General features: G+C 36.4%; 1 protein-coding gene across 5 annotated transcripts in view; it reads left to right on the top strand.

Moving 5' to 3' along the window:
* The window catches only part of SLC10A7 (solute carrier family 10 member 7), a 300023-nt gene that overhangs the window by 74108 nt on the left and 198382 nt on the right, over window positions 1–27533 (top strand). For 4 of the 5 annotated variants that reach the window (XR_002787549.2, XM_003417546.4, XM_064267550.1 and 1 more), the window contains one exon: window positions 17318–17356. Coding sequence is in view for 1 of the 5 variants with exons in the window: in XM_003417546.4 (XP_003417594.2) it covers window positions 17318–17356 (39 nt within the window). In the remaining 4 variants the exon portion in view is untranslated. Of the gene's footprint in view, window positions 1–17317; window positions 17357–22514; window positions 22582–27533 lie in introns of those variants that run through there. The other variant, XM_023557143.2, reaches the window with a different exon arrangement.

Genomic DNA, 27533 nt, shown 5'->3' with positions numbered 1-27533 from the left:
ATATAAAGTGTTTGACCAGAAGAAAGCCTCAGGTTGTCAGAGTTACTTATACACCGTTGTTCAGCTGGGCCTCTTTATTAAATCATCTCTTGGCAGTCCATTAGTTGTGGTGCTACAGCTATTGCATGGCCAACTAAGCTAACAGACCTTCAATCACTAACAGAAGGATAACCTTAATAAAAATTCGAAGTCGATTTAGTGCCTCACTGCTTGCTGAGTAGTGGTTTACTTTTTAGGGTGCCTATACAATTTCCATTCCGTGTGTTTTTGATATTCGTGTATATCTTATCTACCTTTAAAGTCAGGTAAGGATTAATCCCCTAGAGGAAAAAAAAAAACCCAAACCTTTTGCCATTGAGTCAATTCCGACTCATAGTGACCCTTAGGACAGAGTAGAACTGCCCCATAGAGTTTCCGAGGAGCACCTGGTGGATTCGAACTTCTGACCTTTTCGGTTAGCAGCCATAGCTCTTAACCACTACGCCACCAGGATTTCCAGTGGCCTAGAGAAGGAAGAGTATTTTGGAGATCTTCCTTGCCATCCTGACTCTGCTGATGTCAACTGTTTTAATCTTCCGCAAGTCGCTTCCCATTCTGGACTTTTTTCCAGTGCTTATATGGAAAATTAGGAAATAAGGAAGAAGTTCTGTGGTATTTCTTTTGATAGTACTCTTTGCTTGTAGAAAATTTAAATTACATTCTAGAGAATGTAACAAAGTGAAACTTTTTTTTTTTAATTTCAGGTGTGATTTTATAGGAAACAAAAGGACCTGCTGTATTCTGCCCCCTATAAAAATTTGAGTAACTAGAAGTAAAAAAGGAAGGTGCACATTATTCAAGGGTAAATGATAGAGAGCAAAGCCTGTTTAACGTGAATTAACTTGAAAAAAAAACTAGCATTTTATAATGACTACTGAAAAATATGTTCAATTGGTCTTCATTTTGAAGAATTGAAGCTATAAATTATGAAAATAAGCTTTTTTAAAAAAAATCATTTATTTAACAAAATTCAGGTTATAACCATTTACTAATTCTTAGAATGAACAAAGAAAGAATCAAGTGTTTTCGTTGGGGGGGGTGCAGGTTAATTAATTTTCCTGAGATAATTGTATAACATTATGGCACTTCTTTTGTCCTGTTTACTTTTGCAGTAATCATAAATACAATCATAAATATACAATTTTGCAAAAATAACTGAGGCTTTATCAATTTTCACAGACCCTCTCATTTAAAAAAAAAAAGATCACTTCACCCACCCTTTAAGCACCTATCCTATCATCATTTTAGAAAAAAAATTCTCATTAAATTTAAATTAAATTTTAAATCTGTCATTGGCTTTGTTCTGGTTTCATTGGCCTAATGAAATTCTGATCTTCTGAAGGACTTCCAGTTATATTTGGCAATCTATTTGCGTTTTGCTTGTGTAATACTGTATAATCTCTTCAATCATTGAGAGAATAAGCAACAATAAATAAAGGGCAGAGATAGATAGTGTTGTGAAGTAGTTGGAGTGTGGGTGCCAGAAGGGAAAATGCTTTCTTGGGGATCCTTTTATAAATGGTCAGCCCTGAGCAAACATTACCCTGCTATGTCGTCCCTTGCTTCCTTGCACAGCCTAAGCTCTTCGGGGATTCAGAGAATGAATATTTGTATAATGAAGGGTTGCTGGGCCTTACTATATGCTGCTTGTAGAGTACCCAGAGGTTTCCTATTTGCCATCTCACTTAATTGTCACAAAGAATCTTTGAAGTTGATGTTGTTATCCCCATTTAATAAAACGAGGAAACTGCGATTTAAAGAGTTTTCATAGCTGAGTATGTAAACAAGTAGTTTTGAAACCAGGTCTTCTGACTCGATTATCAGTGCTGTTTCTGGTATTTCACAGATGCTTCTGTGATGATTTTAAATTAAAATAATTTACTTAATATGAAATCTATATTGCTGTGTGAACACTATTATTGATCAAGACATAAAACATTGCTAACATCCCCAAAAGTTTTTTCATGCCTCTTTCACACCCTCTCCTTTCCTGCAGCCTCAGGCGGCCACTGATTTGATTTCTGACTGTATAGTTTTGCATTTTCCAAAACATTACACGAATGGATATCCTAAGCATATCCAAAAAACCAAACCAAACCCAGTGCCACCGAGTCGATTCCAACTCAGAGCGACCCTATAGGACAGAGTAGAACTGCCCCATAGAGTTTCCAAGGAGCACCTGGTGGATCTGAACTGCCAACCCTCTGGTTAGCAGCCGTAGCAGTTAACCACTACGCCACCAGGGTTTCCTCCTAAGCATATAAAAAATATAGTTTAACATAATGCTTTTGCAGTTCATCTCTGTGTTTGCATGTATTAGTAGTTCATTGTTTTTTATAGTAAAGTAGTATTCCATTGTATGAAACGATCATGATTTGTTTATTCATTCACCAGTTGATAGACATTTGGATAGTTTCCTGTTTAGAGCTATTGCAAATAAAGCAAAAGCTGCTATAAATGTTTGATTATGAGTCTTTGTGTGAGCATGTGAATATCTGTCCCTTGAGTAAATATATAGTAGTAGGATGGCCCAGTCATGTCGTAAACGTAGATACAATTTTAAAAGAAACTTCCAAGTTTTTCCAAAGTGGCTGTACTATTTTGGATTTGTATCGGCAACATTTGAGAGTCCTAGTTGGTCTGCATTCTTCACCAGTCCTGTATTGTCAGTTTCTTTTTAAGTTTTAGCCCTCCTAGTAGGTGTGTGGTAGTATCTCATTGTGATTTTATTTTACATTTTTCTAATAATTAATGATGTTGAGCATCTTTTCATGTGTTGGTTTGACATCCATATCTCTTCTTTAGTGAAGTGTCTTTTCAGGTATTTCCCGCCCTTTTTTTTTTTTTATTAGGTTGTCTTCTTATTATTTAGTTGTAAGAGTTTTATATATTCTGTATACAAGTCCTTTATCAGATATGTGTTTTGTAAATACTACCTGTCAGTGGCTTACTTTTTTCTTTTCTTAGCAGTGTCTTTGAAGGAAAGAAGTTTTAAATTGTGATAAGTATAATTTTCAATTTTTTTTAAGTTTTTTTTTTCCTTTTTATATCCAATCTGAGAAATCTTATTCTAACTCAGTCATGAAGATTTTCTTCTATGTGTTCCTCTACAAGTTTTATAGTTTTAGCTCTTACACTTAGGTCTGTGATTCATTCTAACTTACTTTTTATATATGGTGTGAAGTAAGAGTCAAAGCTCTCTTTTTTTTTTAATACGGATATACAATTGTTCCAGCACCATTTGTTGAAAAGACTATCCTTTCTCCATTTAATTCCTTCACACTTTTGTCCAAAATCAATTTACCATACATATGTAGGTCTATATCTAGACTCTATATATTGTATGTTTTTGATGCTATTGTCAATGGTATTATTTCATTAATTTCAGTTTAAAATTATTTCTTGCCAGTACACAGAAACACAATAGATTTTTACATATAGACTTTGTATTCTGCAGCTTTGCTAAACTCACTTATTATTCCTTGTAGCTTTTTGTTTTTTAGATTTTGGGGAGATTGTCTAGGATAATGCCATTTGTTTATAAAGACAGATCTATTTCTTTTCCAACCTTTTATTTTTCTTGCATGATTACATGACTTGAACTTTAAGGTAGCAGTGAGACTGAACATCCTTACCTTGTTCTTGAGTTTAGGAGAAAAGCATTTAGTCATTCACTATTCATTAAGTGTGATGTTAGCCATTCGTTTTTGATAAGGATATCCTTTATCAGGTAGATGAAATTCCTCTCAATTCTAGTTTTCTGAGAATTTTTATCATGAATGTATATTGAATTTTGTCATATATTTTTCTGCAGCTATTGACATATCATGGAAATCTTGGTGGCATAGTGGTTAAGAGTTATGGCTGCAAACCAAAAGGCCAGCATTTTGAATCCACCAGGCACTCCTTGGAAACACTATGGGGCAGTTCTACTCTGTCCTTTAGGGTCGCTATGAGTCAAAATTGACATGACAGCAGTGGGTTCGGTTTTGGGTTTGGTATTGGCATATGTTTTTTTTCTTTTTAAATCTGTTGATAAGGTGAATTGCCTTGATTGACTTTCAAATCTTAAATCAATTTTGCATTCTTGGAATGAACCCCAGTTGATCATGATGTTTTATCCTTTTTTTTTTTATCTTGTTGGATTCAATTAGCTCACATTTTGTAAGGAGTTTTTTATCTGTCTATGTTCATGAGGATTATTGTTCTGCAATTTTCTTACGATGTTTTGGTCTGGTTTTGGTATCTGGCTAATGATGGTCTCATAAAATAATTTGGCAAATTTTCCCTCCTCTTTGTTTCCTGGGTGAGTGTTTGCAGAATTAGCATTAGTTCTTCTTTAAATGTTAGGTAGAATTCACCAGTAAAGGCAAAACTATACAGACAGTACAGCCATGTCATCCTGGAGATTCTTTCTAGGAAAGGTTTAACCACATATCCAACGGACTATTTAGGTTATCTGTTCTTTCTTGAGAGAGCTTTAGTAGTTTGTATCTTTCAAGGAATTTGTCTATTTCCTCTAAGTTGTTGAATTTTGGTACATAATACTGTTTACCATATTTCCACATTATCCTTTAAATATCTGAAGGATCTCTAGTATATCCTCTCTTTGATTCCTGATATTGGTAATATGTCTTTTGCCTTTTCTTTTAGAGCAGGGATGGGCAAACTATGGCCTGCAGGCCCAGTCAGACTTGTTGGATGTTTTTGTATGGTCTGCAAGTTAAGAATGTTTTTTATATTTTTTAGTTGGAAGAAGTCAAAAAAGAAGAAGAAAAAAAAACTGACATGTAAAAATTATATGGCAATCAAGTTTTGGTATCCTTAGAAAAAGTTTTATTGGAACATAGCCACACTCATTTGTTTACATGTTGGCTGTGGCTGCTTTTGCATTACAGCAGCAGAGTTGAGAATTCAAGGCCATATGGGCCACAAAACCTACAACATTTATTATACGGCCTTTTACAGAAAATGCTTGCCAACCTGTTATAGAGGTTTACCAATTTTATTAATATTTATTTCAAAGAACTAGCAGTGAGTTTATCATCTGTATTGTTTTTCTGTTTTTTAATTCATTAGTTTCTGTTCGTACCTTTATTATTTACTTCCTTGTACTTATTTTGTGTTTAATTTACTCTTCTTTTTCTAATTATGTCTTTGGAAGTATGCTATCTGTTCCCATCTTGGTGTTCAGTGACATCATGCATGTAGCTTGAGATTAGCCATGGTAGGAGTATTTATACCATGAAATCAGCAAATATTACAAACTGGTGTTTCTCTCCTCATGGCAAGAGCCAGTTGTTAACTTTCACCAGCATAGTACTTGTAATATCAATAATACGGCTCTTTTTAATCTTCTGAGGGGACCTCACATAAAAAAATGATCTCAAATGAAGAGTTAATATAGAAAAGGGACAGACTTGTTAGTGAAAAATGTGATTTAAAATCTAGATTTTAAATCTAGGATTCTAAGAGATTATGCAGTATCTGATCTGGAAGACATGAACGATAGGATAGGCAGGCACCTTTTGTTAATGATTTCGGCATATCCCTGTTTGAGGAAAAGTGGCTCGATTAGATGATCTGCAGAAGTCCACTGCAGTTCTGTGAATCTGTGGTAAGTTATTTCCCAGAAGATGGCAGGCAAGCTATTTTATTGCTAATGAAAAGCTGATGAGAGAGTTATTGCTCAGGGATTGATCCATTGCCCTCTTAAGAAGCTCTGAGATTCCCAGACCTAACGGATGGAAAAGAGCAGAAATAACAGAGTTAGGTAGCTAGAGTCTAAAATTTGTAAGAAACATCAGATGCTTTCACTTAGGTTGTCACTTATGTTTTGTAGATGCCCTTCTAAACAAAGTGTTAGGGGAATTCTTGGCCAAGTCCTCTGTTGGTGTGCTGAGAGCTTAGACCCTGTGTTGCCATTAAATAGAACTTCCATTAATTGATCAGGGAAATGCTTGTTCTGTATAACTAGGAGATACTGAAAAAGCACACTTTAAAGGAAATTTTAGTAGTTTATTTCTATCCTTCCATAAGTCTCTGATACCATTGATTCTTTTTGTGTTACAGCTTTTAGTATGTCTGTTTTCTAGCCCTACCTAGACTGTGAGCAGGCACTCTGTGGTATTTATTTTTGTAACCACAGTGCCTAGCTAAATAAATTGCTTGATAAATTTTTGTTGAATGAATGACCAATTAGAGGAGCTTTGTCTTATTCACTTTTTGGCAGAGACACAAAACCCAAAAGTTTAAGAACAATTAAACTTTAGGAATATTGAGAAACTGGCGTTTTAAAAAGATGTAATGTCAAGTAGTGTGTAAGATTTTAAGTTAAATTTCATTCAACTTAATCTTTTTTTTTTACAAGTTTTGAAATAAAAGGTAGTATGTATTTTCTATTTAAGAGTTGAGTGTTTCAGTAATTTAAACTTCTTGGTATCATCCTCAATTTCATTTAAATTTTAGTCAGACATTTATTGAGCAACCAGTGTGTTCATAGCATTAAGTTTGCCTAAGATTAAAGAGGGAACCTCTAAAATTCCAGTTGTACTTAACATATAACATTCATTGTATATATATATTTTCCAATAAATACACAACCAGTATAACAGTGAAAATCAAGGAAAAGCACCCATAACCACTGTTGACGTTTTCACATATGCCCTTTATATATATATTTTATACACTGTTTTTAGAACAGTATAGATGTATGTTAAGAACAGTATGTATGTTAAAAACAGTATATATTCTAAATATATGTTTAAAACAGTATATAAAATCAGTATATAAAATAGGCAGTGTGGGTATAATAGAGAGAGCATGGGGAACGTCTAGAGACAAAGTGTATTCTGGCTTTGCCACTATTTTTTTTAATATGACCTTGGGAAAGATGCTTCACATCTCTGGAGTTCTGTTTCTTCATTTATAAAGGAATTGTCATTGTATCTAAGGGCCCTTCGCACTTGAAAATTCTGATTTCATTGAAATTGAACACCTTTGAAGACTGAGATTTCAGGAAGATGCAATTAAAAGTGTTTGCATAAGTCTATATTCATCTCAATTTTAAAGCAAATTTAAAACTTTGAACTGTTATCTATTTCCCACTAATATCATTAGTTTTTTTTTTATTATGAACCAGTAATGCTTAAAATAACTTACATTTCCTCTAGAAGGCAAAACTACAATTGATGTAGTTATTTGAGTTGATAAATATGTTTTTAGGAAAATGTTAAAAGAATTCTTGCAAGCTTTTAAGCATGCTGTCAGAAGTAAGAAATACAGAATTACCACTATTTTAAGTACATGGTCTTTTGTTACAAAAGTGTGCCAAGGAGAAAAAGCAGCTGTGTGTAACTTGATTCTTTTTGCACCTCAAGAAAATTGATTTTGCCCAGCCCTGCCTGCTGCATATTGTGGGAATGTAGATTGGTATCCAAGAACTATTGTGTGTTACGTGCCAAGGCTTTAAAAGTGTTAAAAGGTGTCTGGTTTGTCTTAGGAGGGTCGGTTTGCACATTAAACAATTTTTGTTGGACAGTTAACATGTCCTTTTACTCTTACCATTCTGCACTCAGATTTTTTTGTATGCATTTTAACGGTTATTTAAGAGTCCCCACGTGCTTAGAAAGGAATCTGAATATATGTGCCTTTTTAAAAGAGCCGCAGCACAATGTAGGTTATTCCATCAATACCATCAAATGACTGGGAGCTGTAGTTGGAACAATATGTAAAAATACAGCTTGTGAAAGATCTCCTTTATTAACTGTCATCATCCTCAGAATATATGTTCAAATAAACGTTGTGCAATAACTAAATTTGAGATTAATAGGCCCCTTAAGAAACGGCGAAGTCATTCAGAATAGTCAGTGAAAAATAGGCTGTAAGACTGTAACATGCACATATTGTCCTGCTTACATGCTCTCTCTGGTGTCATTCCCATTTATCACTGTCGGCGGTCTCTGTTCTCATTAAAACACTCTTGCACAAAAGCAACTTAATTTTCTTAAGAGGAGAGGACACCTGATTCAATTTAGCACCCGCAAACAGTAACTTGAATATATTTTTTTCTTGCCTGAATTGAGATGAATAGTTACAAACAAGAATAGGAGCCTTCCTGCCCCCCTGCCCCCCGCATTCACCTCGAGATTAAGGATATTAAATAATTTTTCCGCTAGTATCAAGAAATGGATCTGTAGAAATAGGTGAGAAACGTAGCTTCCTCTTGGAAAAGCAGTTGATGTCAAACATTTACTCTTAAATTACAAATATACTTATATATGTTTAAACTTCTCATAGTTCCTGTAATATTTTTAAAACAAAGAATTAAAGTGATCATTAAGAAGGTGGATTTTTTGGTACCTGTTCTAAAATTAATCTCTTCAAATTGGAGAATGACTTGTAGCCATACTATAGTCTTCATTTAGATTTATTTGTTGAGAAGAAATAGTAATGATTTTAAATAATATTCTACTTTTTACCATTGCTACTTAAAAAAAAAAATCCAATGCCATAAATAATGGACTTAAATGAAGGGTGCTCCATTAAGTTTGAGCATGGTGCATAAATTTGTTTTAACTGCTGTCCTGTATTCCCTATACATTTAATTTTCTCTGGTATGGCTTAATAATACATGTGATATAGAAACATAATTATTTAAAATCATAGTTCTTATGGGATCTATATGGTAAAAGTAGTAGTAATCAAGTGGTCAGTATTAAAATACCCTTTTGAGGTGCTCATCGGAAAGCCAATTATAACTGGCTGATAGAGCTATGGTTTGTTTAAAATAACAGAGAATAAACTTTTCTTATTTTTTTAGTTGCCTTTATGTAGCAGTTTACAAAATCTCTGACAAATAAAATATTTTGGGTTTCCATATTAATGGAAGGCCAAGGACTGGACTTCAGTCTTTGATGCTTTAGTTCTTAAGTTTTTTCAAACTGAACCCAGGCTTAGGAAGGAAATAAGTATTAAGGCCAGTCTCCTTCCTGGGAATCAGAGACTGGATTGATATAAATTCACGTAGTGGAGGAACTTCTTCAGAGTTAGACAATTCAGCTTTGATCCCCAATTGTGACCGGTGTCAATTTTCTTTTCCTTTTTTTTCAGTGACGTATTATGCCATATGTAATGGGAACAAGAGAGTATGCTACATACACAAATAAAATCTGTGTCTTAAAGGAAGCACTTTTGATTTATCCAATCTGCTTGATTTCTCCTTTATTGTTTTGTTTCTTGTTTAGGGACATGATTGTATCAGTTAGGCCTTCAGTAATAGACATCAGACTACAAGCAGTTTACACGAGCATACACCAAGATGCCTGGAGGTTAAGGGCTGCTGGCATTTGCTCAGTAGCTCAGTGAGCGGCTGTCTCTGCGACTCTATTGGCCTTTCTCTTATGGCTGCAAGATAGCTTTCATGGCTCTAGGCAGGAAGAGGAGAGGAAGGGGCAGTGCCAGAAACTAACCTCTCACCCTCCCGTCTAGCACATAGCAGTTTATATTTCATTGGCCAGAACTTTGTTGTATGGCAACGCTTAGCTTTTCCTTTTCTGTTTGTGCTTTTTGTATCTCGTTTGAAAAATTGTTTCCTTTTCTGAAGTATTCTCTTATATTTTCTTCTAAAAGCTTTGCCTTTCACATTTAGGTCTTTAATGTATCTAGTATTTTATTTTTTTTTTTTTTTAGTATATAATGAAAGAGACAATTATTCTTCCTTTCCTCAGGGATTTGTAATGGCACTCTTGTCATATACCAGTTGCCACGCATATATATGCATCTGGTTTTCCGTTTCAGAAGTGCAGTTTTAGTCTTTTAATAGTCTGTCTTCTTATTCCCCCTCAACACACACACATACATACACACATATGGGGGCATCCCTTTTCATTACGGTTTTTATCTCTTTAATAACTTTACACATACTTATTTAATAGTCATTTCAGACTTTTATATTACCCACAGACCTAGGGGTGCCAAGTCTGTGTAGTTTACCTACTGTCTCGCTTCTGGTGTTTGCTTTCTCATGTGGTTTGTAATTTTTTATTATAAGCTGCTGTTCAGAGGAGTTGTTTTAACTGGGAATCCACTTTGTTCTGAGTTGTTGAAGTGCCCCCAAAAAGTTTTCCATTTGCTTCTTCCAGGGCCTCAGGAGTTCTACTGGTCCTTGAACTGTTTTGTCTTGTCTTTTTTTTTTTTTCTTTCAAAAATTAATCTTTAGATTGGTATTCGTCAATCATATGGGTAGTGTAATTCACACCCGCCCTTTATGCAGGTCTTATGTTGCTTTCTGGAATTTGTATGTAGGGTTTTGCAGTTTCTCTTATACAGTGAGTGGGAGCAGTCCTTCTAGCATTCTGCTCTGCTTTATGCATGAATCAGTACCATCCAGGACACTGTAGCATCAACTCGTGCTGTACCACCCTGGCTTTGACTAACTTCTTTATGTCTAGTACTTGTTTTTCTGTTTTGTTTTGTTCAGATCTACCCTGTCCTACAGGGGCGTTATGAGTGGAATCGACTCACCGGCAACGGGTTTGGCTTTTGGCTTTATCTATTTAAAATGCTGTGTTGTCATTGCAATCTCTTTATTGAGTGGCACAAACTCAAGGATTATAGGCATGTAATGCCTTCTCACCTGTTCTCTTTCCCACTTGCCGTTGACAGCATCTCTGGCAGATCTCACAGCATTCGGGCCACTGTTGGTTATAAAAATCATCTCATAGTTAGTAATTAGGATTAACTTTTAGGGATTAAATAATCTTGGCCAGTCTAGTATGGAGCTTCAGGTTCTTTTTTTTTCCCCAATGTAGGCCTAACCTATGTTTTTAAAACGTAGAAAATTATACTTTTTTCTTACCGAATACCTACTTGTATGGTAAAAATATAGATGGGCAAGACCAGTGGGAAAGGAGTCATGATCTGTTTCACTGTTTTTGTTTTATTTTGTTTTAACCTTCTAACCTTTCCTGCTTCTGGCTTCTTCAGAGTCAGGATTAAGGGGAGGTCAAGTACACTCGAGGAGGTCAGGAAGAGGCAGAATTGGTGCTGTTGTAGTCTGGCCACGAATGCCCTCTATCATAGCAGGTGTCCACATGTTAACTCTTTTTGCTGGCTGCATTGTGAGAGAGGGTTCTTCAGAATGCACCTCCAGCCCCTGCCCCTAATTGAATGCCTTCGGCCTCTTGTTGCTGAAGTCTCTTCCTGCTGTCTTGGGTGCAGTCTCTCACAAGGAATCGAGTCTGAGGGGAGTCTTCCTGGGCATCTCTTTGGCCCACAGGGAATTGTCAAAACCTTGCCTTATATCAGAATCGGAGTATACTTTGCCCAGTTGTTTACCCTCTCTCCTTGCCCTACCACTGTGGTCTGTTCTAGGCAGCCTTCCACTTTGCCTTTTCCGGTCGGGAAGCAAGTACTTGTGTCTGGTTCACTGCCGTACCCTCTTGTCTTCCCCAATTTTAGGGAATGCATGATGATATTTCCAAGACCTCTTAAAGTGTGCAGTCTCTGTTCCTGTGATATTTCACCTCAGTAAAGATCCAGCATTCTTGCTTCCTTGGAATTTCTACTGTCTTCATTGTTAGTTCTTCTGTAGACCTCACCGCCAGCCTCAACTTGGGAGGTGTGGTGGGCAGGTCCACTTTCACTCTGAGGGGAAGAGAAATAGTCAAAGCATCCTCTACTTCTAGGAATATCCTTTTATCAGTCCCCTCTGGAATTTCCAGTCTTCTGCAGCCTGCATGCGGAAGTGACCCCTGTTCTAGTTTTGTTGTCTTTTTATAAGTACTGCATGGACTGGTATCTTTAAAATAGCAGGGTACTTGGCCACAGACTTGTCTTAGTTTGCAGCATAAGTTGCCAATTCTGAGACAAAAGTAAATGTCCCATTTTAACGTTTTGGTAAGCATTTCTGTATACTTTGACTGGAAAGCAAAGAGTGCAACAGCCAAAACCAAAAGTTTCATAAAATTAACTTGCACTACATTGTTTACACTCATTGTAAACAATGGATTTTTCTTTTACTTATGAACCAGCATTATGAAAATTTTAGATGTAATGTCCTAGGAGACAACTTGGGTAGGACCTAGCAGTGTTCACGTACTTGAAGTACCGTCATTTAAAAGAGGGACTAGGCACACTTACGTAACTGTAGAGCATGGTCAGTACATGGCAGTTATGGGAAGGTTTCAAGGTTAGTGTAAGGTAGAACTTCATAACATTTAAAGGCATTCAGCAATGGAAGAACCTGCTTTTATGAGTTGGAGAAATCTTTGTCCCCCATTGTTTTTTTTTTAAATTTGCCTTTTTATTTGAAATAATTCTGAGTAGGTAATGAAGAAATTCACTATTGAATTTGCTCAGTTTTCCAAAATAAATAAAGGCATGCTGTACATTACATGGAAACCCTGGTGGCGTAGTGGTTAAAAGCTACGGCTGCTGACCAAGAGGTCGGCAATTCGAATCCGCTAGGCGCTTCTTGGAAACTCTATCAGGCAGTCTGCTCTGTCCTATAGGGTCACTATGAGTCGGAATTGACTCGATGGCAATGGGTTTGGTTTGGTTTTGGCACATTATATAAAGAATCAAAAGTAAAATATTGCGTATTGGGTAAATTGGGCAGATACCAAAATCAATGTATTATCTAAAAATGTATAATATAAAGGAAGCCAACTTACTCAGTATTAAAAAAATAGTTCAATATGAACTCTTCTGATAGCATTGAGCTAATTATCTATCAGATGTAATTACACCAAGGTGTATACTTTGCAGATGGAATTCCTGAGTTAATAATGGAAACTTACTGTGCAGATCATTCATTGGCACAAGAAATGTTTGTTCATTCACTTATTCACCCGTTTTTGATTCGGCAACATTTTTTGAGGCTCTGCGGTGAGCCAGAGGCTGCTGTAGGCACTGAGGTTACAACCTTGAACAAATTAGACAAATTTTTGTTGTGATGGAGCATTCTAGAGAGGGAGTGGGTTTTAAATTTTTTTTTTTTTTAAGCAAAGAAGATAATAACAAATGAATGCTATATTTGAAAATCAGCAGACTAGCCCAGGTACGGCTACCAAAATGTTGCGGTTGTTGTTAGTTGCTGCCGAATCGGCCCTTGACTCATGACGATTCCATATACAACAGTACTGGACCATTGTGATCCACAAGGTTTTCATCGGCTGATTTTCAGAAGTAGATCACCAGGCTTTTCCTCCTAGGAGAGGAGTAGAAACTCATATCCCAAGAGAGTATGGTGGCATAATCCAAAGGGTCCTACCTTCAGAACAAATTGTCTTTGGTGGCTCACGTTTGATATCAGCACATGAAGTTTGTATTCTATATACAAGCTGTAAAGCCACGTTTGTTTTAATACAAAAATGACACTGTTTTTTTTGGTGTGTTTTGAAAACCAAACATTCACATGATATAATGTTTCGGGAGGGTGTACTGTGTTCACCCTGTGGCTTCTTATACCCCCAGCATGATGACGCGTGCTCCAAAGGGTGCCCAACCTCTGGCTTGTGAGACAACCAGCAGGAGATATCATTAACATCCTAAGGAGCATTAGAAATCTTAATTTTATTTTAAAATAAAATATTTATTATAGTTTTAACACAAAGGGGTTTAGAAAATATCTCAACATCTCCCTGTCCAGATAACCCTTGTGGAAATATAAAAAAGTAACGTGTTATTTGAAAAAATAAAAAAAGAAAGACAAACAGAAAAGAATGAAAACCAACCAACAAACAAAGCAAACGGACCCCTACCCAATCTCTTGGAACAGAGTTAACCATAGTTAGGAATTTTTTATAGAACCTTCCAGGAAAAAAAAATTTTTTTTTTTTTTGCACTTGGTTGTGTGTGTGTGTGTGTGTATTTACACAATAGGGACCATAAACACTGTTTTGAAACTTGCTTTTTTTACTTATAGTATCTTGGTATGCTTTTATATCAGTATATCCAGGTTATCCTCTTTGTAATGGCTGCAGAGTATTCCTCGGTAATTATAGATTTTACACGCAAATACATCTACTGCTGTATTGCAGTGGTAAATTCTAAAGCATTTATGTGGTAATATCATAACAGGAAGGTTCAGGCATTTTAAGGGAAGTAAAACAAGATACTGTGAAAGATTCTTATATTTGGTAGGAGATGGAACTAATGAAGTCTAAATTTCTTGACATTGTTAATGTTCGGTATGGTGACAGTTGTCAGATCCAGCCTCTGGATTCTCCCAAGCACATGGAATAACTTGGTAGGAGAGGTAGACTTTGGACATCCTTGGGAATCTACTTATTTCAGCAATTCTGTTGGCAAACGTGGGTGTGTAGAATTAGCTTCATGAGATTCTTCTATAGAAGATCTTAGAATGTAATGGGACAGGCAGGCAGGTAAATAGGTCACTTCAATACAACGTGAAAAGTGCCTTGGCAGAGGTATGCTCAGGATGTTCTGGGAACAGGTGTGGGGACACTCAGCCAGCATTCTTACTTCCTTGCAGCTTCACCTATCTTCATTGTTAGTTCTTTTGTAGACCTCACTGCCAGCCTCAACTTGGGAGGTGTGGTGGGCAGGTCCACTTTCACTCTGAGGGGAAGAGAAATAGTCAAAGCATCCTCTACTTCTAGGAATATCCTTTTATCAGTCTTCTCTGGAATTTCCAGTCTTCTACAGCCTGTATGCGGAAGTGACCCCGTTCTAGCTTTGATGTCTTTTCATAAATACTGCATGGACTGGTATCTTTAGAATAAGTAGCAGGGTACCTGGACACAGACTTGCCTTAGCTTGCAGCATAAGCTGCAGTTCACCTAAGTGTGCATGTATGCGTGTGTCAAGGTGTGTGTTGGGGTGTGGTTAAAAGCTTGGAAGGGTGATGTGTGAGCCAAATCACTAAGGATGAATGGGAGTAAGTAGGTGAAGGAAAAGAGAAGGGCATTCCAGGCCAGGGAGCAAGGAGGTAGAAAGAACATGATGAGTTTGGGGAATCACAAGTAGCTTAGTGTTGCAGGAATATAAAATTTGAGGCAGGGAATGAGATAGACAGAGACCTGTTCATGGTAAACATTATACATCATGGTAAGGAGCTTAGAATTCCTCAAGTCAGAAGACATGTGTGTCTTTCATAATAGCAGTTAAATGCTTCAGTATTCATCATTACTCTTTGGAACTCTGGAAAACAACTATAGACTTCAGCCATCTATTAGCTCAGTTATCTGTTGCTCGATTCTATTGCGTCCAAGATCCTTAGTTCAGTTTCAGATTTCACAGGCTTCTGCAGAGTACCCAGAACCTCAGTCAGCCATCTCAAAAATATTGCCAGAGCCAATGTGAGGGAGAAACAGGTGACAGTGTAGGTGAGTGCATTCAAGTCCATCATCACCGCCAGAAAAACATCTAAGGATAAGTGCCACGCTGACGTGGTTGGCCTGCAGCGTCTTTGAGCACCTAAGGTAGCCCATCACTGTCATCGCCATTGTTTATGAGATGCAGGAACATAGCCAATCCACGTAAAGTATACTGCTTGTGTTCAGGTTAAAAAGAGAAATGGTGGGAGCGGAAGTATAGTGATTTGATCTGATGATTAATAGTTGGTATTTATTTCACTTTGACTTCTGACTCTTTGTTCTTCACATAATTCCATGTTTATTTAAATACTAGGCAAAACTGCTAGTTGTTTAATGTAAAGTTGGTAAAAGGCTCTGGAAAGAAAGAAGTCCGAAAGAGATGAACTGAAAGGGGAAGACCTCATTTCTTTACTAAGAAGAGAGATAATCTGTTTTAAGGACAAAACTGGGTCTAGCAGTAAAAATTGTGGGGAAGGTGCATTTTTGTGGGAAGGAAGGCAATATTCCTTGTCGATGTTACTGAGACTCATTTACTTATTATCCCTTTTGACTTATTTTTACTCCATACATAAAGCTTTTGTCCTGGAATGTTCCATTATGGAATTCCAGAAAGATGTGTTAAATATGGTGCTGTAGTTTACAGTTGCCATCTGTAATGGTTTATGTAGCTGAATCTTTTATTTGTTTATTTTTTTTCTGTTGCTCCCTGCACAACACAGAACACCATATGCCATTGTCCCTGTCAGGAAGCAAAGGTTTCCCTGGTCTGTGCTTGTGCCTGTGTTTATGCCACAGAGGAGCTGTGGTCCAGTGCCATCTTTTATTGATATAGCCAGCAAAGGAGAAATCTAATGAAATTATCAAAGCTTTGAATTAATTATGAACCTGAATAGGAGAGCTCAGCTCTCTGGAGCCAAGGATCTCATTACCCATTCACTCTCATTGCATCTTCTTCTGGAGCAGAAGGCATTTTCAGCTACAGCTCTTAGCCTGCCTTTGGACTTTATTCAAACTTACTAAAATGACATCCTCTTCTTGCTACAATGTGGCTGATCATGTCCATGATGATTAATTTAATTCTGCTGTGGATCTACAGGGCATGTAAATAAGTTTTCTCTACCCTCCTTTTGCCTTTTCTTATTGTTTTTCTCTCTCTCTCCTTTTCTTTCATCAAATTGGATTTTATACAAGTTTTTATCCTTTTGGGGTCATGTAAGAAGCTTTCAGGATTCAGGTGTAGCTTTATGGAATATAGTGATTGATTTAAAGTTAAGAGCTACATTACATCTACTGTGTATTGCCTGGATGTTTAGGTAAGCACAGTCAAATATTTCTTCTCTGAATTATGAGCTCCAAATTGAAGTTTTGCTTGCTCGTTTCTACTTTAGAATTAACAGCCTAGCCAATGGCTTCCATGGCTTTAATGGCATTGTTCATATTTCTAATGTGCAGTGTATGGGAACTGCAGATCTCACTTGTGGTTGTAGCTCATAGAGCTTATTATGTTCACTGATAGGCAGTAGTTAATGTTAACCTTACAATTCTGTTTTTCCCTCTCTTAGGAATATGAATTTTTTTTTTGACAAATAAATCAACTTCTGATTGTTTTAAGTCTAGTAACAAAATCAATAACAACAACGTTTCAATTTACTGTTGGTGATGATTCTTTTGGTATTACCATATAGATTCAAAGCATCTCATGGCAAGCCTTTTCTGCTTGCTTTTGAGACCCATTATTTATGAATTCCTAAGCTGCAGCTCATCTATCTTAGTAAACTACAGGCCACTGGCAATTTTTGTAAGCAGTGACTAACTTTGCTTTATGGAGTCAATGCTTCACGGTTTTGAATAGAAGGGGAAGGGAGAATGCTAACCTTTTCTTTTCCTATTCTTATTACTTTTCAGTGATTTTTCCCTCCCGTTTATTTTCTCTACAGGCAGCTGCAATATTTAATTCAGCCTTTGGAAGTTTTTTGGTAAGTAAACATGATTTAACCTGTCTATTTTAACTTGTGATGTTGTTTGTATGAAAAATTTGGTGAGAACTGGACTCATTTTACTATTTGGTTAAATATAAAAGTTCTTGAATTTTTTCATGTGCCATCATCAATATCCTGAGGAAAATTAGTTACTAAATAAAGCAAGTGTTCTCTTATAATTTGGAGGCTTGAGTTTAATATTCCATTTAATGGATTCAAGGAATCAATTAAAACACTACATGTCTCTTTATAGAGGTTATGTCAATATATTGATCATTTAATGAGGTCTTTTAGATTATTATTATTTTGTATCATGGGACCAAGATTTTGAAAAGGAAACATGACCCAGCTGGTCAGAAAGGGAATGCTAATTTACTTGTTGACATGTCATTTATTTTCTACGTTTCATTGTCAGTGAACTTACTGTCTTGGGTACTTCAGAGAAATCTGTGTGAAAAAAATTTCAAATGTAGAAATAACTAATGAGTAAATTGCAAGAAAAGGCAATATTTTTGGAGGTATGAACCCTAAAGTTTATGGAAACAAATTCAAAAGTAGTTCAACTTTCATACATTCAACCAAATATAATTATGAGGACAATTATATTTTAGCATTTTTGATCATTGTTTTTTGAATAAATAATGTAACAAAGACTTGATTTCAAAGAATGGGAAAGAAAATACATTTTCTGTTAATCACATATTTTTATTTATCCCTTGAAACTTCGCAAAGATCGTGAAAATAAACTGGAACGTTGTATTCTTGGATATATAACTCATTAACAAACATGTAGTTCAATGACTTAAAAAAAATTGAGAATAAAGTCGGTGGGGTATAAACTGATTCATGCATCTAGGTAAAATGTCAGTGACCTGTGTTTAACATGCTTTTATGTCATTTAATATTGTATGTATTTAAATGTAGTTGAAGCTTTTAAACATATTGTTACACAGTGTTAATTCTACGTAGTGCTGCACAGCTTTATATGTCATGTGGCGTTCCAGAGGAAACCCTGGTAGCGTAGTGGTTAAGAGCTACGGCTGCTAACCAAACGGTTGGCAGTTCGAATCCCCCAGATGCTGCTTGGAAACTTTAAGGGGCAGTTCTACCCTGTCTTATAGGGTCCCTATGAGTTGGAAGCTACTCCACAGCAACAGGTTTTTTGGATTTTAGTGTTACAGAGCTTTTAATATGTAGCTTCTGCAAAATACATGCTTCAGAGTCTATCCTATTTTTTTAAAAAAGGTAGTAATGTTATAATCTCCCAATGCTGTATTATTTATTACTGGGTTTTAGAAGAGAGGGAATGTAGTCTAACAAAATCGGTTTCTAGAGCTACTTATTTTAGATTTAGTACTATTTTGCTAAGTCATTATTTCACATATACAAGTGCTGTTTTCTATATGTTGCCACAATTGTTCGACAATTATCTATAAAATATGATCTTGCTGGATGCCAATTTTTGTATATGGTTTGAAAATTATGTATACACTATCCTGATTTCCTAAGCTGGGTCTCTGACTCTTTAAAATGGGATGGCTAATTGCAAAAATAAGGCTTGAGGCAATTATCTGAATAACTGAAGCAAGATACACTGTCCCTTACTGGAGAATGAGCTAAGTATAGTTTGGGCTTTGCACTGACTGTGTAAACATATCGTGCTATCTGTTCTACCAGGCCCAATTCTTTGATAAGGCCCAGCACTAGGTGAAACTTGTCCTAGTAGTGTCTTAGTCATCTAGTGCTGCTGTAACAAAAATACCACAAGTGGGTGGCCTTTACAAACAAATTTATTTTCTCACAGGTTAGCAGGCTAGAAGTCTTTTAAGTTCAGAGCGCTTGCTCTAGGGAAAGGCGTTCTTTCTGTGTCGGCTCTGGAGGAAGGTCCTTATCTCTTCTGAACTTCGGCTCCTGGGCAGTCTTCATGTGACTTGGCATTCGTCTTCTCCCATCTTCTCTGTTTCCTTGCTTCTTGTTTCATCTCTTTTATATCCACTGCCATTGAGTCGATTCTGACTCGTAGCGACCCCATAGAGTTTCCAAGGCTGTAAATCTTTACAGAAGCCGACTGCCACATCTTTCTCCCTCAGAGCTGCTGGTGGTTTCGAACCCCTACCCTTTTGGTTAGCAGTGGAGCTCTTTAACTACTGTGCCCCTAGCTACACTCTACACTAATCCTGCCTCATTAACGATAACAAAGACAACCCATTCCCAAATGGGATTATAACCACAGGCACAGAGGTTAGGATTTACAACACATATTTTGGGGGGACACAATTCAATCCGTAACAAAGAGCTCTTTGGAATTTTTACTATGCTCTTTCATTTTAATAAGATGTAAATTCTCACTCCTTGGCCTTCCCCTGCTTTTTTTCCTCTCTTTTTCTTACCTTAATTGAGTTAATCAATCAAAAATATTCATCGATCTTCTGCCACACAGAGATAGTTTTCTAGTAGCTGTGGAGGATGCTCAGTAGCTATGGCAGGTGCCAGGAAATATGGCACAGGTTCCACCATATTGTGGAGATGACATAACAAAAAGAAATAAAATGTAAATGTTAACTAACGGCATAAACGAGGTTACTAGATGAAGTTACTAGATTGATGTAGGATTGTCAAGTAAATGGCATAGGCAATACGCACTGTGAATTCCAAAAAATCATACGGAAACAATTTTGCTGAGCTGGGCCTTGAGAATAGTTAGAGCTTAGTATGAGAAGAGAGAAGAGGAAATGCTGTGAGGATTGGCAGAGGCAGAGATATCTTTTACCGTTTTTCCTTCCCCTTTCTTTCCCTCCTTTTTATTTCCTAAAGTTGAAAATAAGCAAAGAGGGTTTGGGAATGAAAATTAGGGTTGGAGACATTTTACGCCAGTGTCACAAGAGAAGTAATTCTATTTCCTTTTTCCTTCTTTACCATCATTACAACGAACCATTTATTATGAAATATATATGGGTCTAAATTATATCAGGTTGAGTTAGATTCAGCTTATTTAACAGAAAAGCCCCAAATAGTAGTGGCTTATACAAAATAAAGATACATTTCTCTATCTTGTAAAGTAAATCCAGAGGGAAGCTATCCACGTGTGGTCTGGTGGCTTCCCGGCTTTCTCAAGGACTGAGATTCCTGTCTTTCTCCTCCACCGTCCTCAGCGTGCAGCTTCATTGCTCATAGTTGCCTCATAGCCCAAGCTAACTGCTGGAGCTCCACCCAAGCATCTGGTTAGGAAGATAAAGTGGGAACGGACAAAAGAGGTCCCCTAAAAGCTAAGTCGTCTTTCTTTAAGCAGCATTCCTGGAATTCCCACACCATACTTGCATTTATATGTAATTGTAGAACTTGGTCATGTGGTAACACCTAGGCACTGGAAAAAACAAAAAACCAAACCCACTGCTGTCTAGTCGATTCCAACTCATAGTGACCCTATAGGACACAGTAAAACTGCCCCATAGAGTTTCCAAGGATCACCTGGCGGATGTAAACTGCCAACCCTTTGGTTAGCAGCCGCAGCACTTAACCTCTATGCCACCAGGGTTTCCACTGGAAAGCTGGAAAATGTGGCCTGGGTGGCAGTGTGCCAAGATCTAAAAATTGGATTTCTGTTACTAAGGAGAATGGATAGTTAGAGCCATATGGGCAGTGTACAACAATTATCATGGGTTTAAAGGAAGAGATTAATCTCAGTTAGATGATATGGGAAAACTTCCAGGAGAATTTGGTACTTGAGCTGGGCTTGGGAAGAGGACTTATTTCAGAGGAGGGAAAGTGTCAAAAAACCACCAGCCCCAGATTTCAATTCAGAATTATAGTCTTTATGTTTTATTAGTTATTCTTAACAGGTGATTCTTGTTATAGTTATTTGAAAATTTTTTTTAATAAATGGAAAATATTGACCTATCCTTAAAATTTAGGGTGATAGGTAGTAGTATGGTTTCTGGAGTCAGACTGCCTGAATTCGAATTCTTACTGATTGATTACCACTCCAACCATATGTTGTTGTTGTTAAGTGCCATTGAATCAATTCCAACTCATGGCAACCCTGTATGACAGAGTAGAACTGCCCCATAGGGTTTCCTAGGCTGAAATCTTTATGAGAGCAGATTGCCAGGTCTTTTCTCCCACAGAATGACTGATGGGTTTGGATTGCTGACCTTTCAGTTAGTAGCTGAGCACTTAACCATTATGCCACCAGGGCTTCTTCCTGACCATGTAACCTTCCCTGTATGTAAAATAAGGAGCCCTAGTGGTACACTGGTTAAGCACTGGAGTACTAACCAATAGGTTGGAGGTTTGAACCTACCACCCACTCTACAGGAGAAAAATGTGACTGTTGGCTCCTGTAAAGATTACAGCTGAGGAAACCCTATGGGGCAGTTCTACTCTGTCACATGGGGTCACTATGAGTTGAAAATTGACTTGATGGCACCTAATAACAACATATGTAACATGGGGTGATGATAGCACCTAAACTAGAGAGTCCTGGGAGGATTAAATGAGATAATCTACATAAAACGTATTTATTATATGGTGGAAATAGCTTTGAGGTAAAATTTAGATCTAAGTTTATGCCGAAGTTCTTCCATCAATTTTTTTTATGTGACTGTGGACATTCATAAAATGAAGAAATTGGTTTTCTTTCTGACTAGGTGCTATCAGCGCTAAAATACACCAATTCAATGACTGTTTTCTGATTATAAGCGACTGTTCCTGGTTGGCAACCAATGTCACAAAACAGTATATGTATTAATTGTTTAATTAGAAGTGAATTTGCTTTGTAAACCTGTATCTAAAGCACAATAAAAAATAAATAAATAAAGTAAGACATGGAAAAAAAAAAGTGACCATTCCTTTTACATTTACATAATGGAGTCTGAAAAGGGTATTTTTAACTTCAGATTGCCTTGAAACTTTGAATGAAAAGCTTTGATTAGAAGAATTTTTGAAGAAAGAACTCTGAGGGCATGCTGGTTGCTTTTTAGGCATCTGGGTATACCAGATAAAATACTGTACATATTTATAGCTAGTTTAATAATGTCCCAGGTCTAATTAAAGCACAGTATTTTAAAGAACTAATTGTTACAGAATTTTTTTTTTTTTAATGTAGCTAGGCTGGTAATAACTAATGATAGATGAATTCAATTTACATAAATTTCAGGCCAAGAGGATATTTGAAAATCATGCCACAGAGGATTGCTTTACGTTAAGAAGTTAATGTCATTATCTCCTCCTCATTTAAATTGTTCAGTTTATAATAATTGTGGAGCATGGTAAGTGATTTCCCTCTTGATGAGGTTTTAATAAAATTTGATAGCCAGCCACCTGGAATAACTGAAATGCTATCAGAATTTATGTGTATAAATATATATAATTTCTGTGTAAAACACTGTATTTTAAGTTCTACCATCTCATGTGTTGCATTCTCATCAGGAGAAAGATTTTCAAAAATATAGATTTTGATAAATTTTTGAAAATTTCCAATTAAAAATTATTTAATATTAAAAGATTCAGCTGTGTTGAAGAAAAAATTCCCAAACTAAAGTTAGAGCACTTAATTTGTTAGACTTTTAGCTTTTTTTTGTTTGGAAGCTAAATTCAATGTTTCGATATTCTAAGCATTGCAGGTTAAAGTTTAAAAGGTAAAGGTAGAACTTTTAGAATTTCTCAGCCTGTTTTATTATTTTTGGTAATTCCTGATATTAAAGGGAAACGCTAGTGAATGATAAAGTTGATCATGCCAAATTGAATTTCTAGTAACTATGAGAAACAACATTATAGCAATTCATGGCAACAAAATGTAAGAATTCCTGAAACAGCAACAAATAGGTATAAGCAAAGCTAAATCATCTCTGTGAATTCATAACACCTAGCCCAAAGAGGAGGAGCCTTGGTGGCACAGTGGTTAAGAGTTCAGGCTGCTGACCAAAAGGCTGGCAGTTCAAATCCACCAGCCCCTCCTTGGAAACCCTATAGAGCAGCTCTAGTCTGTCCTATAGAGTTGCTATAGAGTTGCTATGAGTCAGAATCGACGGGACGGTAACGGGTAGACAGGTAGTCTAAACATCTCTGTGTCACTGCTTACCTTCTAAATCTCTTCATTTAAAGTGTCAAAAATGAATTTCTTTCACATAATTCTTCTCTTTTAAAATAGTCATTGCTGGAATTTGCAGAAACTTCACTAAGAGGGATAGATAAATTTTGTTCTTTTCATGCCAGACCAAAGGTTAAAAGGAACTCCTTGCCTTGAGCTGAAGAATTACCCAGCAGTTAGTTTTCTTTGATTACTCTTCTGTCTCCCCTCTTGGCTTTACCTGGTCCCTCATTATTACCCAGTTTTGTAGAAAGATTTGAATAGTTAACTGATGTTATTGTTGTTTCTGAAAGAAAACAAATCCCAAACACAGATGTTTTAATAACTTGTGATGTCTATTTATCACCTTCTTTTATTCTTCCTTTCTTGTACAAAAATATACTTAGCTGCACTTTAAATGGTCAGAGAGGAAGCACAGTAACTTTCTGACTCATTGATTACTGTGCAACTCTGGGAAACCCACTGCTTTTTAAAAATTAGAACAAGAGTTTCAAATATTAACAAAGGAAAGGTAAGGGTGGCACCAGGTAAGACTCACTTGTTAGTTTGGTTTTCCTCTCACCTAAATCTAGGGTGCGAATTTTTTATTTAGCTTATATTTAGGCAGTATCCTGTTTTGTGCAATACTGAAGACTGGGCTGTTTTTTTCCCCCTTAATTTGCTTTCACCTTAACCAACCCAAATTGTTCCCTTGGGACCTTGGTTTTCCCCCAAAAGTTCATGACTTCTTTTTTTTAAGCAGTACTCATTACCACACTATAAGATGCTGTTTCAACTTCACCTTTTTATTGCTCAGGACTCAATAAAAAAACAAAATTTAAAATGACCAATCCTGGGCTTTGCAAATGTCTTATGAACAATGTTCAGACAATGAGAAGCTGGTTTGCAGCTTTATAAAATGGAACTCATCACTGTGTCATACATTTCATTTGATCATCTCTGTGGACAAAGGAATGTCATAAAAGCTGGGTTGCTGGGAACAGAGTACTTTTCCTGGGGGGAAAAATGCCGTTGGTTCAATTTGCAGTGTGGGACAAAATAGGAAAAGGGAATATAAAACTAACACGCATGCCCAGACCGTTAGGTTCAGGGCACTCCTCTAGATAATGAATTAAATGCATGAAACATAGATACATTAAAAAATAAGTAACAGATTTAAGAAGAAAGACAGGAATCGCCTTCAAATGCAGTTTTCCAAATTTCAGGCCCCTTTGTGATTTTTGCCATGTCAGCATCCTATTTGTATTATTAAGGTCAATGAGTCTCACTTTTTAAATTTAAATTTATTTTAAACCAGAACTTTATGAAAAAAAGTTTTGTCAGGAAAGAAAGGTAACAAATTAAATCAAATGAGAAAACGCTAGTGTTAATTTCTTCCTAAACTCTGCTGCCTACAATAGGCTCTGAGGCTAGTGCCTACCTTCTTTTTGGTAAAAAGAGACATTAGCACCAGTATCAAACTGAGCACTTTCGTTTCCTGTAGTCTGAAGAACTGAAAAAGGTTTGAAAAGAAAATGCGCTTAATAATTTATACTCTGGATAGTACGAGTCCATGTGTCATTTAGCTCACCTGGCTCACACTTCTTACACTTTGGGAAGGACTGTCCTCAGATATCATTTCTCAATCACCTAATCAAAGAGGGAGCTCCCACAGTCAGGAGCTCTGACAGCCTAAACGTCTCCATGTTCTTTTCATTGGAGTATTTTCTACATCTGTCCAGAAAAGCAGCATGCATGTGAGCTGAAGTCTCAGACAGTGTAGGGTTATAACTATGCCCTAATGCTTGAGTGAGGAAAATCCTGTGATAGCCATATTTGGATTTGTTTCTAAAACAAAGTCTTATCTGAAGTACAGTCATTAAAAAAAAAAAAAAAAGGTCTTTGTTACATAATAAAAATATATAGAATCCTTACCTACTCCATTTTAGCAGCACAATACTCTATGCTGTCTGACAGGACTTGTGTAGCAACTAAATGCATTAGTCACAGTGACCATTTTTCTTGCAAATTTGTGACATAGATTTAATTATAGGAATGACCAGCAACTTACAAATCTAATTTTGGTGGAGGCTGAGGCAACTTTTTTTTTTTTTTTTAATAATGATGGATTTTTTAAAGCAATGATTTCATTACTATTTAAGGGAATTTTTACTGGTGTAGAACTAGCCAATTGACTAAGTTATTTTATTACCCTTTAACAAATGCCATGTACTTTCATTTTTATTTTTATTAATTTTTAAAATGTCATCATTCCCAAACTGGAAAAATATTTTCCCCTACATCCATTTGGGTAAAAACAAACACATACATATTATTCTGGACCAGGATATTTGTAAATGGCCTCTTGAGAAACATGATCCCTGTAATTAAAGCCAAGATTGAATTTCATTAATTTGAATCCAGCCCGCTACAGAACTGCTTGGTTTATGGCCTTTAGTTGGAGATGCTCACTGACTACTAGTTGATGATTATATGGTAGATGGTTCTCATTTTTATGCTTTTATTTTTCCAAATCAAAAATTTGCCACAGTAAATCTATTTATAGAGCTAATATTTTGGGGGCTCTGAGGATAATGGTGTGGCAAACCGAACAATTAAAGCCCATGTTTTCATCTGCTTTATTGATTCTTAAGGTAAGAATATGAAGTCCCAGTTGGGTAGTGGTGGTAGTGGGAGGGATAGTATTAGGTAATTTTCTTAGAATTTCTTGAACTTTTTTTCCTATATTAAGATATCTATGGACTCAGACCTCAGAGTAAGACCTCACTGCCACTGCAAAATAAATCTGGATTTGTGGAGAAAAGCAAGAGGGAAATTGAGGATGAATAAACTGTGTAAACTGGTGATTTCTCCCTACCAGAGAGAATCTCTCTTTCATTTCTGGCTTTTGTGATTAAAACAAACAAACGAAAAAAAAAAACATTGCCTTTGGGTGGATTCTGACTTGTAGACTCATAGTGACCCTGGAGGACAGAGTAGAACTGCCCCTTAGGGTTTCCAAGAAGTAGCTGATGGATTCAAGCTGCAGACCTTTTGGTTGACAGCTGAGTTCTTAACCACTTTGCCACCAGGGTTTCCTTTGTGATAAAAGCAATGTTAAACATCATACTCCACCAGGGAGGTTAGCATGTCTAAAAACAGTGGTTTATGTTACTGGAAATGGCAGAGTGCAGTTTGATTGAAATTTAAATTTATTTTAAACCAGAACTTTATGAAAAAAAGTTTTGTCAGGAAAGAAAGGTAACAAATTAAATCAAATGAGAAAAAGCTAGTGTTAATTTCTTCCTAAACTCTGCTGCCTACAATAGGCTCTGAGGCTAGTGCCTACCTTCTTTTTGGTAAAAAGAGACATTAGCACCAGTATCAAACTGAGCACTTTCGTTTCCTGTAGTCTGAAGAACTGAAAAAGGTTTGAAAAGAAAATGCGCTTAATAATTTATTCTCTGGATAGTACGAGTCCATGTGTCATTTAGCTCACCTTGCTCACACTTCTTACACTTTGGAAAGGACTGTCCTCAGATATCATTTCTCAATCACCTAATCAAAGAGGGAGCTCCCACAGTATTTTTATCAAGTATTTTTATTTTTGTTTAGCTCTGTTTCACTGTATGTAGCACTGTGTGCTAGACCCTGGGCTAGGTTCCAGAACTAAAAGGAAAAAATGAATGATCTATGGTTCTTGCCCTCAAAGAACTTAAATTCTTGGATTTAAATGGCGTTTTTCGCAGTGTGATCCCCAGACAATTGATTCTGAATCACCCCCAGATGATGATTGGGCACCACAGAATTTGAGGACCGCTTATTTTTAACTATAAAACCTCAAGCAAAGAAGTAGTTGTTGTCTCCAATTATTTGAAAAGAAGAAAAAGATCTCTCTTATTTTTGTTGCAACTCCAAAGAAAACTGGATTTTATCTTTAAATTTGTGGCTGGATAATGTATAAGATTCTTTTGGATGGAGTACTACTATTTATTTAATCATTTCTCCATTGATAGACATTTAGGTTGTTTCCATTATTTTAACCATATATATATATATATATATATACACACACACAGACACATACATAAAACCTTACCAATAGCC

The sequence above is a fragment of the Loxodonta africana genome, chromosome 13 (assembly GCF_030014295.1).
Source record: "Loxodonta africana isolate mLoxAfr1 chromosome 13, mLoxAfr1.hap2, whole genome shotgun sequence".
Classification (NCBI taxonomy): Eukaryota; Metazoa; Chordata; class Mammalia; order Proboscidea; family Elephantidae; genus Loxodonta; species Loxodonta africana.
The sequence above is the reverse complement of the archived record's forward strand: the minus strand, read 5'-3'. Positions and strand labels throughout refer to the sequence as shown.